This window comes from Anolis carolinensis, chromosome 3 (genome assembly GCF_035594765.1).
Source record: "Anolis carolinensis isolate JA03-04 chromosome 3, rAnoCar3.1.pri, whole genome shotgun sequence".
NCBI lineage: Eukaryota > Metazoa > Chordata > Lepidosauria > Squamata > Dactyloidae > Anolis > Anolis carolinensis.
In genome coordinates, this window is record NC_085843.1 from 124,223,571 (window position 1) to 124,236,052 (window position 12,482).

Sequence of the window (12,482 nt, forward strand, 5' to 3'; positions counted from 1 at the left end):
GGTTAAGCAGCAGCATTACAGTCCATCACTATTAAAGCAGCATCACAATACACCCTACTAGGCTCACCCCCACGCCATGATCTTAAGTTCTTTGGCTCTCTTGGATGGTGCTATGTGATTGGGCACTCTCCAGCATCCTCCTTTTATACCCCAGTCTCTGGAGGCAGCAGGTGTTTCTGCTGGGCCTTGCTTCAGCTAGGCTGTCAGGGCCTGAGTCTGTAAGGAGCCAGTCAACAGGAGCTGAGGTCAAAGGTAGCCTGAAGCAGACAAACACTGCCTTTTCCTCCAAGCTCGCTGTTGCTGATGTTCTTTGGGTTTCTTAGATGGTGCTGTATTACATGGACACATTTTGTGCTTGCACATATACTCCTATTTTCCTCATAGACATACCCAGTCTTTTGAACTTGAACACGCCCATCCGTATTTTAGAATGTGTTTATGAATGTTCATGTAAGCTAACAATTTTTAATCTGATTTATAATGTACTGTACAGTTTTTATATGTGTTTTATTGTAAACCGCCCTGAGTCCCCTGTTGGGTGAGAAGGGCGGGATATAAATGCTGTAATAATAAATATTAAAAACAAATAAACACACTGTTTTAGTGACACTTCTCCTCTCATGGAAACTATTGTTTGATATTCTCTCTGGTGAGCAATGATGTAAGAGAACCTGGCATAGAGTTGCAGTATTACCAAAGGCACTGAAGCCATATTTTAAAATCAAATGTTAGTTATCTTAATGTTATAAATGTAAAATGTTTCATTTATAACTTTATTATATAAAATTATGCTATTTGGGATATTTAGGAAATTTAAAATGACAGAAACCTGAACAATTAACAGTGTAAATATGCCCTCTGTATCTACTTTTTTTTGTGTTTCTTATTATAAAGCCCAACAAGACAGTTCAAACAGCACAAAGTATAGCTCAGCAGGTGAAACTACAAATGGGTAACACAATTACAGCATGGAAAGATAGTATGGAGCACAAGTGCTTAAAGTTTAGTCTTAAGGCTTTTCATGTGGTGCCAAATATGCTTTGGTGATACCAACAATAAAAAGGTTAAGACGTGGGTTATTAAACAAAAATATAAAGCTGTTTTACCTGTATTCTCTCCTTAAGAGCTTTAGGATAGAAGTCATAACCATTTTTTAAGCCAATGTGATACTTCCCTGAAGGATTTATCCAGTCGGTTGGAATCTGAAAAAGGGAAGAAATTTAATAATTTGCTCACATACTCTACTTTATTAATCTCAATCAGTCAGTCACATCACACTTAAAAGTACTATCCACTGCCAAATTCTATACATATGCAGTTCTAATTAAAGTCCACTACTTTCAGTGGTGTTTGTTCCATGGTAACTATTAATAGGGCTGCAACCAAGACAAATTAGATTTTTTTTCAAAAAATAAAGATTAAAAATGACACCCCTGCTATTCTCAGCTCAGAGAACTAAGTTCCTTGTTTGACCTTACATATTACAGTTTTATTTAAGTTTCTTACATACACTACAGCTATCAAACTACCAGTACTACTTGCTCTTATGGTAGAGGGGAAATACCATCTCTTTGTGTTCCTATTTAGACAAAACGGTGGGCATACACATTTATTTAATATCCCAACAACATGTAGAAGAAGATAGCTAATATCTGACCATTATGTTGGTGAAAACATACAGAAAATCAAGTTGTTCCAATGTGACTATGTTAGCACTAATTCCAGCGACATCTCATTTTAGGCTTGTCAACTGTACTTTCAGCTGCATTCCATCTTTACGGATTTTCAAAAACACAGACATTCAAATAAGACAACTAAATAATTGCAACTAGGAGCTACAAAGCATATCAGGGCCACTAGCTATTACTGATCATCCCTAATTTGCTTGGGGCTCACATAACTGGATTTAAATCTAATCCATCATATTGAACCCTTTTAAAAAGAGCACTGCATTTAATTTCAAATGAACATTACCTTCAGAGTTTTTCCTGAAAGACCAATGATTTCTCCATCTTTTACTTCTACAATAGTTGAAGTGTTTACATCACCACTGCCTGTTGTATCTATTATGTCAATTATCTTAGGCTTTCCATCAGTTGTAATCTAAAAAAGCAATAAATCAAAGTAGATTCAATTAGCAGAAATATTAATATTCAATGACTGTCACACCTGAAAAATATATACCCCCAGCATTAAAAATACTACTTAGCTTGGTTAAAAGATACCAGCTTTTCAGCACTTAAAAAAACTATAAGCCAGCTTTCAAGATAGATTTTCTTCTTAAAAGGGCTTGAAATTAGAAAACATTAAAAACTATAAAAATAACAAAAGCTGGCAGTAAAAGATTCAGAATCTTAACTCAATTACAGGCCAAAACAAACAGGTAAGTCTTTAGTGGACGGTCTTTTGTGATGCACTCTAGCATACATACTTTATTGATACAATCCCTGAATATGGGTTTTGTCAGAGTTTTCCTATGTTAAGCATATTTACAGGTTTCTATAATATTAGCCTGCTTGCTTGGTAATCATCAGTGGAGACCTTCTGATGGCCCATTTATTCAGGTTTTTTGTCAATATTATGACCTCTGTATCTGTAGAGGATATATTCCTGAACATATTGTGAAAACAGGAAAATGTGGAAAATTGTGAATTCTATTGAAATGAACTATTTCCATCAGATGTTACCTCTCTAGGAGTTTTCTATGTCCCCAAGGGACTCTATAGTAACCTTCAGCAGAAGCATACCATGGAATTGCCTACAGGACCTAGAACATTCCTCGATAGGATAGGTGAAACCACAGGTATTAGTCTGAAAGTATGGAGGCTGCAAAATATTTGAAAAAAGGGCTTTCTAAGGAAGGCAGGCTTCCCTCTTAATTTACCCACTAATGCCATTCAGCTATTGAGTGTAAAAAGGCTTTTAAACAACGTCAGTTACTCATATGAGCTTTCACTGGACAATATAACAGCCTCAACACACTTCTTTTTCTACTGCTATTTCTCATAATTTGCTTCTATTGGTCATCTATTTATGTTGTCACTCCAAGTTTAATTAGAACTGGTAACTTGAATTTTACTGTGATTGTTTTATTAACCTGAGTTGTTTTGAAATAAGTTCTAAGCTACTTCAGAAATACAGGTTAGATTTTCTTTTTAAGTAGGTTCCTTCAGCTGTACAACTTGCCCATGCTATGGGATCAGTATCAGAGACTCTGGTCATATAACTCCCTGCAAGAATAACTAATCAAGGCAGGCATGATACGCAGGGCCTTCTCAGTAGAACACCTCTGCATAGGAAACTGGGATGATGACTTCCACTGATAACGATTACTGGGCAAGCAGGTTTGTCTGGAAAAATGAGAGAAACTTGCAAACGGAAGTCAGAGGAAGAAATTTTGACACCACTCAAAATATCCAGTGATAATACTCAATGTGTGTATCCCTGAATGGTCAATTAAGGTCACAAAGATTTTCCATCCAAGCATTCATCACATGTTTCTAAAATAACTGATGGCTAGAGATAAGAATATGAAGCATGCATTTCACTGGAGCACAGGAAGAAATAGGAAGTGATACTATCAGGCTGAGAGACAAACAGGATATGATCCACTATACAGGTGGGAAGTTGACTAAATGAGAGCAGATCTTGAAAAGATAGGATAGGTGTAGCAGCATGCCAGACTAGAGGATAAACTGTATAGCAAGCCCAGCAATCATACTAACAACATTAATAATTAAGTCACATGACAAGCTTTCCTAGATACGATTTCCACAAAGCAGAAATGTAACTAATTTGAATATATCCTTCATAATAACTCTGAATGCTTGCCCTTTATCCATCACTGTATTTGCATGAACTCAGATGTTCAACATTTCTAGTGGTGTTCTCATGTCTCCAAAACTGTGAAACTAACCCACTCACAATTTAAGAAACAAGGCTGTTTTTGTTCTATTAACTGCATGACAGGTCAAATGCTGACACCGAGGTAGATCTGCTTTCAAAATACACCAAATGTTGAAGAACCTTCATTATCAAGAAGACCAGTAATACTGAAAAATGAAATTCCATGAAGTAGTTTACACTTCCTTATTAACTAGAAGTCCTATGGACTTCTATTGAAATATAAGAAAAGAAATGGAAAAAATTGACCCAGAAAAGCTGAGTCAACTTATACACGGCTTTCCATCGTAGTGCCACTTCTGGCCTTCTGGACTGAAAAAAATATGGAGGTGGCAGCTCTTTGCCAATTCCGCACTAAAAAGAGTAGAGGTGGCCAGTGCTTTTTTGAGGTTTTCCTGAGACAAACAAAGGCAGTGGTTCTCAACCTGTGGGTGCCTAGGTGTTTTGGCCTACAACTCCCAGAAATCCCTGCCAGTTTACCAGCCTTTAAGATTTCTGGGAGGCCAAAACATCTGGGGACCCACAGGTTGAGAACCATTGTACTAAGGTCCCTTCTGGGCTGCTCAAAGGAGGAAAGGGGTGGTTTACTCACGAGTAAACAAATGGAAGATTACCTATCCTTTTTACCCATGCCGACTTGTCTCACTCACTACCACCATCCCATTCACAATTGATGAGGCCTCACACTAGTACTCCTGCTTTGACTCTCCAGCTTCAGAGGAGTCAGAATGCTCTTCTCAGTTTCCTGGGTGGCAGAACAGAATGTAGCGTTGCTCTCACTATGGAATTCAGCTGCCAGCCCTTGAATCTCCCATGGCTGTCCTGCAGCATGGGAGACAGAGGCTTGCATTGCCATCTATTGCCAAAGACAGGGCCAGAATAGAAGTGTGAGCCCAGGGCCTTCCCAACTGAGCAGAGAAAAGCAACCTTCCCGCTCTTGGCAGCCAAAAAGGGAAGGAGCTCACCCTATCCCAGAGATAAACAGCAACATAAAACACAAGTAAGCCAAAAGACCTAATTAATCTCTAGTAATAGATCAGGCCTTTTTGAAGGCCTGTGTGGTAAAATGATAGTGCCAGTCAGTGGCAGCTGATCTCAATGAGGCACTGGTGTTTTATCTCTCTCCCCAGAATGACCCACGACTTATCTACAGGTCACATGAAATCAAAATCCATAATTAAATCTGACCTCGACTTACACATGAGGTCAACTTATACACTGTATACAGTAATGTCAGTCCACTTGCATGCAAAAGACTTTTCTTTAAAAGTACATTAATGTATTTCTATTACCCACTCTTATAAGCAGCAATCATTAAAATTATCCCTGCTGTCTGACCACTGACTTCACAAAGGCAAACATTCTTTAGTGTCATTCTCTCACACATTAAAAAATGTATACTCCTTCCCCCTCAGGGTGGAAACAAGGTGTTCCCTTAATCTAATTATGATTAGCAGCCAATACTACTTAAAAAGATCATTCATAATACACAGTAAGCATAGCCATAGTTAGAGGATATGACCCAATCTCTAGTAAGAAGGAGCTGGTTTGCTTTTGCTCACTGAAATGAAATCACCTAGATTTATGAAAGTCTGCAAAATAACCTCCCCAGATGCCATTTAAAAAGTAGAAGGAAAAATGAACAGATTATTATGGAATATTTTTATTTAGGATTATGATGTATAAAGTGTTTACAGCAGGGTGGCATTACTACAATTAAAAAAAGATAATTTTTAAATCTGCACAAAAACAAAAAAAAAATTAATCATTCTTCTATGTATCTTAATGCAACCACAAGCCCCTCCACTGCATCAAACCCAAGTGATTCCTGCTCTTTTACATTTTGCCATTGAAAAAGACATTTGCTTTCTATCATTACACAGACTTTTGCAGACAACAGTATTAGTAGCAGAATCCAAGCTAGTTACATATGAACCAGCATGCTGAATGCTTTGGCCCAGAAGCACTCACTTGCTGAAAGTAAGCAAACAAAACATGGCTTTCAGGCTCTGATTTGTTCAGCACAGGAATGAACAAAATGAAGCCTATGGAACCAGAGGAAGCCAAATGTCAATGCAGCCCTCTGCCAACACCCACCCAAAAGTTAATTGTGATGATCAGCTATTTGGGGAAAAGTCTTTCAAGGTGTTAAGGAGTCTGTATTAGAGGGATGACTGCAGACTTTCAGGTGACAGCTAACAGCAGGTTTGTCTCATCCCCAACAAGCTAGAGAAACAATTCCAAAAGAAACCATTCCAAACTGTGTGTTGGCTCTGGTGCATAAGTTGTATTGCACGAACATGAGAAACCTCCGTGTCTATGTGAAATAAGCAATAAATCATATTTTAAATATCTGTAAATGAAGTATTTTATGAGATATACATTTTGTTATTCCAAATTATGTTTGTACCTCCAGTTTGCTAGTAAAACTGAATTACTTCGTCGCAAAATGTTTTTAAAATGTGTGTCAATAACATAAAATATTTGGAAACCTCTATCCTATTGGCTTTGGATGTCATGCTAAACCTATGGTTTGTTTACATATGCACAATAAGCCAGGTTGCTGCAGAACCCTTATTTCAATTACAACAATAATTCTATCAGCGCCTCCAAACATAATGTGCTACCTCCACATTTCAGTGGTAATGTACCCAAAGAACCAATTTCAGGGGACACAACAAAACAAGACTATTAACTTTGTGCTTGCAAGCTTCCCACTACAGACCTCATGAGCATCCTTTATCTGGGATTCCAAAACACTCTGAAATGCAAAATCACTCACATGGGGAGCTGAGATAGTGACACCTTTGTTTTCTCATGGTTCAGTGTACACAAGCTTTGTTCCATGCACTAAATTATTACAAATGTAGCATATAAAATTACCCTCAGGCTATGTATATATGATGCATAAATGAATGTTATGTTTAGACTTGGATCCCATCCCAGAAAGTTTTCATCATCTATATGCAAATAAATACAGGTAACCCAAAATAATAACCCCCGATCTGAAATCAAATAGTAATAATACATTTTATTTGTTAAGTGGTTCTTCTCATGCCTCGAGGCGGGGTACAACATAGTGAAAATACAGATAAAATTCAATACTACTAAAGCATAAGATTAAAACATACAGAACAAAGATTGACACTAATACTAATAAAATATAAGGTTACAATCAACACTTCTGGCCTCAAGCATTCCAGATATACTCAACCTATGCAAGAATCTGTGAACACCACCTCCTCCAAGGGGAACTAAACCACTGAACCAACTAGGCTCTACAGGCCAATGGATACTTGTGGATTCAAAGTGCTGGCTTTGGCCTATGAAGCTCTAAACGGTTCCGGCCCAGCTTACTTATCCGAATGTGTCTCCCACTATGACCTACCACGTAATTTAAGATCTTCAGGGGAGGACCTGCTCTTGGTGCGGCTGGTGGAGACGAGAGACAGGGCTTTTTCAGTGGTGGCTCCTTGGCTGTGGAACTCCCTCCCTAGTGATATCTGGCAGGCTCCATCCCTTTTGAGTTTTAGAAAGAAAGTGAAGACCTGGCTATGAAAGCAAGCGTTCAAAGAATAAGTTTGTTGGCTTCAACTCGGTCTGGACTAAGGTTTATGTACAAGGTTTTGTGGATGAACGGCTCAAGTATTTTGTATTATTTTAATTCTGTTTTTAATTGCTTATGTTTCATTCTTTTGTACTGTTGTATATTGGCATCGAATTTTGCCAGTTTTGTAAGCCACCCTGAGTCCCTTCGGGTGAGAAGGGCGGGATAGAAATGATGGAAATAAATAAATACTCCACCACAGACATCAGTAGAGTTGCAAGACCAAGAACAAGCCACGAGAGTAAAGGCAAAGAACCACCCAGAGAAAAAATCTCCTTATCATAAATCAAGGGAACCACTGACCGCATAGGGAAGCTAATGAAGAAACACAACTTATAAACTATCTACAGACCCACTAATAAAATTCAACGAATACTACATTCATCAAAGGACAAGAGGGATCCTCTCACCTCTGCAGGAGTTTACTGTATACCATGCAACTGTGGACAAGTATACATAGGGACCACCAAAGGCAGCATTGCCCAAACACGAATCAAGGCACTGCAGACTAACTCAACCAGAGAAGTCAGCCATAGCAGAACACTTGATGAAGCAAACTAGACAGAGTACATTATTTGAAAACATAGAAATGCTGGACCACTCTAACAGTCACCATGTCAGACTACACAGAGAAGTCATTGAAATCCACAAGCATGTGGACAATTTCCACAGAAAGGAGGAAACCATGAAAATGAACAAAATTTGGCTACCAGTATTAAAAAAAACTCTAAAATCAGGACAGTAAATAAAGAAGAACACTCATAAAACAGGGGAAGTCCAGACATGAATCAATCAGGGCCAGCTAACACCTCCCAACAAAAGATTCCACCAGGTAGTAAGCAGCCAGAACTTGAAGCTGAAAGGCTATTCAATGTTTATCAAGGTGGTCAATTACAACATTCACAACTGCCTTAAACAGACAAGAGTTCTTTCTCCCACCCTGAACATTCCTCTTGCCTAGTTTTCCAACAGAGCGCACAACCTCCGAGAATGCCTACTGTAGATGTGGGCGAAACGTCAGGAGAGAGTGCTTCTGGAACATAGCCATGCATCCCGGAAAACTCACAGCAACCCAGTGATTTCTGTCATGAAAGCCTTCAACAACACAAAAAACAGGATGCTGGATTTGAAAGGCCTTTGGCTGGACTCAGCTGGGCTTTTCCTGCTGCTGCTCTTGTTTCAGCAAACGACTACAGCTACATTTGGACCACTTCGGGCACAGAATGGTAAGGATCGGCGTTTCTCCTCCGAGGGCCCAAGAAAATTCCCTCAGGAATGTAAGCGCCTGATCGTCTTCTACCGCCACACACTATTGTACCTTCCTGCTAAGCAGAGGCCCTCAGAAGTCACCACAAATCCCTCCTTGCCCCAAACTTCTTCCCTCAGGCAAGCCAAAACGAAGAGGAGGGAAAGCAGCCCGACCAACAGGTCACATCACATCCGCCGCGCTTACCTGCATGCCCGGGGCTCCGGGGTCTACCCCCGTGTCCAAAATGGCTACCAGCACCCCTCGCCCGTCATATTCCGGGTGGCGGGAGAGGAAGGCGGCAGCGCCGGTCTCCTTTTTGGGCAGGAGCCCCTGGAAGGGGAACGGATCTTCCACGGTCCCCGCCGCCATGTTGGGTGAGGAGAAAACGCGTGAGGCGGGGGGCACGAGACACGAGGAAGGCAGTGCGAGGGGCTACCGCGCGGACACAGGTGACGTCACGGCTCTTGCAAACCCAGACCTCGACTCCTCCGGGAAGGAAGGAGTCTTCTTTTCAGGCTTCTTTTTCCCGGCCGGCGCATGCGTGCGCAGCTCAACCAATGGGAATCCACCACCCCGAAGAGAGCGCCGCTAGCTGGTTTACTGGTTAAAACAGATGCCGAAGCCGGAGGGAGATTTTTTGTGGACAAGCCCAAAAGGAAGCAGCCATTCGGGTTGAAGCGCGAGATGAGATCTGGGATTTCATTGGTCCTGGCTCAGACCAATGAGGAAGTAAGTGCCGCGTTTCTTAAAGGGGCCAGCAAGTCAGGGAATACAGCAGTAGCACTTCGATTACGCCACCCAAGCTGTTTTGCGAAATCCCCCTCAAACAACGCGAGATTCCTCTGTGGGCTCATGTTCAGTTTAGGATCAGTAGCGAACCCAAGGCCCTTTTCACATGTACATGCCTATTAATTATACTAATAGTATAATATACCGGTGGGATAATCAAGAATGGACAAGGATATAGAGTATGCGATTACTAAATATGTCTATAAGGCTTCTCTCATGTCCTCACATGGGGAGCTGGAGGTGACAGACGGGAGCTCCCCCCGCTCCCCGGATTTGAACCGCCGATCAGTCCTGCCGGTCAGCAGTCCTGCCGGCACAAAGGCTTAATCGATTCCGCCACCGGGGCTCCTTCAAATGAAATTATATATAAATACTAGCTGTGTCCAACCACGCGTTGCTGTGGCATAGTCTGGTGGTATTGGTTAAAAAATGTTGTGGGTTTTTTATTTGACTTTATTTTTATTAGTTTTATTTTATTATTTTATTTTATTATTTTTAGTTATTTTATTTTATTACAGTATTTTATTGCATTGATTTTTATTATTTTTGTTAGTTTTTTTCATTATTTTTTATTGTATTATTTGTATTATTGTATTGTTTTTTCTTTTTATTATTTGGTTTTTGTATTCTTTTATTTTACTATTTGTATGTATTATATTTTATTATTTTATGTATTTGTATTTATTTTATTGTTTTTGTTTTTCTTTGTATTGGGTTGCTCTGAGATCTCCTGGTCATGTTCCAAATGTATTGTCTCCTGACGTTTCGCCTGCGTGTATGGCAGGCATCCTCAGAGGTTGTGAAATGTGTTATAAGGTAAACAAGTGGGGTTTATATTTCTGTGGAATGACCAGGGTGGAAGAAAGAACTGTTGTTTGCTTTAGGCAAGTGTGAATGTTGGCATTGGCAATGAATAGTAAGGGTAAAGGTTTCCCCTGACGTTAAGTCCAGTTGTGACCGACTCTGGGGGTTGGTGCTCATCTCCATTTCTAAGCCGAAGAGCCGGCGTTGTCCGTAGACACCTCCAAGGTCATGTGGCCGGCATGACTGCATGGAGCGGCGTTACCTTCCCACCGGAACGGTACCTATTGATCTACTCACACTGACATGTTTTCGAACTGCTTGATAATATGTAAAAATATATCATTATAATACTGTTTTACTATTGTATATTTGTATATTTTAAGATGTATTGTATTGTTTTTAATTGTGAGCTGCTTTGAGTCTCCACATGGAGAGGTAAAATGGGATACAAATAAATAAATAAATAAAGAATATTATTACAGTCAATAACCAGCACCAAAAAAAAAGAAAAAGAAAAAGAACCAGTGTCAAAGTAGGCACATGACATGCATTTATTTATTTATTTATTACTTTATTACATCACTTCTACCCTGCCCTTCTCACCCATCAGGGGACTCAGGGCGGCTTACAATATAAACATACACATTAAAAACAGTTGTCATCAAATTTAAAAATCCATCAAGATTAAAAATTACAATAAAATTAAGAATATCCATTAAAATATACATAATTATACATTTAAATATACATTTAAGGCGCTTTCCATGTTCATGTGGGGTCTGTCAGTAGGTCATATATTCTTATCTCATTTTTGCTGCTACTCATGCTGAAATGCCTGGTCCCATAACCACGTTTTTGTCCTCTTTCGGAAAGACAGGAGGGAGGGAGCCTGCCTGACTTCAATGGGGCGGGGAGCCACCACTGAAAAGGCCCTGTCTCTCGTCCCTGCCAGCCGCACCTGTGAGGCTGACGGTACCGCGAGCAGGGCCTCATCTGACGATCTTAAGCTTCGAGGTGGGTTGTAGCGGGAGACACGTTCGGACAGATAAGCTGGACCGGAACCGTTTAGAGCATTTAGGTATTAGGAAACTAATGTACTTCCAACAGAGCTGCTAAATGGCAGACTATCTGGTATCCCCTACTCCCAAAGATTATGCCTGTGCGGTGGAAAGGAAATAGAATGATTAGAACACATCTTGTTGCAATTGCTATTACTCAGCCCAACGAGGTTAACTCATTCACCCAATCCTGACTCGATTGTCTGACCATGCCCCGCAAGGGAAAGTCAGATATCTGATGGAGGATAAGCACCATGAGGTGACCCTCACTGTGGCAAAGTTCCTTGCAGTGGTAGCAAGGCTGAGAAAGAGCCTAGTCTCCGATCAGGGTATAACCTGATATTGTGTAGTTTGTGTTTGTTTAGCAATTTCCCCCGTTTGACTGTTCTGTAAACTCTTGTAGGTTATTCACTGAACAGCTGTGGGTCCATGGACCGTAATAAAGTTATAAAAAATATTAGGAAACATTGTCAAAAACAAAGTTAAAAGCCAGTATAGATAAAATGGTATTGAACATTTACTTAGATGGAAAAGGCAAAAACTAAAACAATTATTAAAACCTTCTAAAACTGTGTCAGCATCTTATGCCAACAAGTTATTGCTGCTGCACACAAGCTAGAGACTCTTCAGTAGTGCTCTTGAGACAGTTGCTCTGCATTTGGTTTTGTATGGTTCAAATTAATTTTTCAATTGTTGAATTTCATTTTATTAATTTCAGCTCAGTGTTCTGAGTCCTTTGGAACCCTATTCCTATCTTCCAGTTACTCTTTTGCCTGTTTTATATTCTTTTTAGATTTAATCATTCTCTCTACCATCTATTTTAAATCATTCATAATGTGGAAGAGCATCAGCTCCAGGACAGAACCCTGTGGTACCCCACACGAGGTTTCCTTCCAATTTGAGCCTCAGCCACAGATGACAACTCTTTGAAAATGGGTTTACAACCAATTATGGATCCATCAATTACATATTTAATCTCTGCCGATCAAAATATCATGAGGAAATTTACCAAGTGCTTTGCTAAAATCCAGATAAATGATATCAGCAGCCTACTAAACTAAGGCCCCTTCTA

The 12,482-nt window shown here is 39.9% G+C and overlaps 1 protein-coding gene across 3 annotated transcripts in view; it reads right to left on the reverse strand.

Moving 5' to 3' along the window:
* Window positions 1-9,344, reverse strand: part of tpp2 (tripeptidyl peptidase 2) — a 57,020-nt gene extending 47,676 nt beyond the window's left edge. The window contains exons 1-3 of one of the 3 annotated variants that reach the window (XM_003218715.4): window positions 8,964-9,340; window positions 1,975-2,103; window positions 1,107-1,202 (exon numbers count right to left, since the gene is read on the reverse strand). In XM_003218715.4, the coding sequence (XP_003218763.2) occupies window positions 1,107-1,202; window positions 1,975-2,103; window positions 8,964-9,128 (390 nt within the window). In that variant the 5' untranslated portion in view covers window positions 9,129-9,340. Of the gene's footprint in view, window positions 1-1,106; window positions 1,203-1,974; window positions 2,104-8,963 lie in introns of all 3 variants that reach the window. The other 2 variants (XM_003218714.4, XM_062975468.1) reach the window with 2 other exon arrangements.
* Between the last annotated feature and the right edge of the window lie 3,138 nt (window positions 9,345-12,482).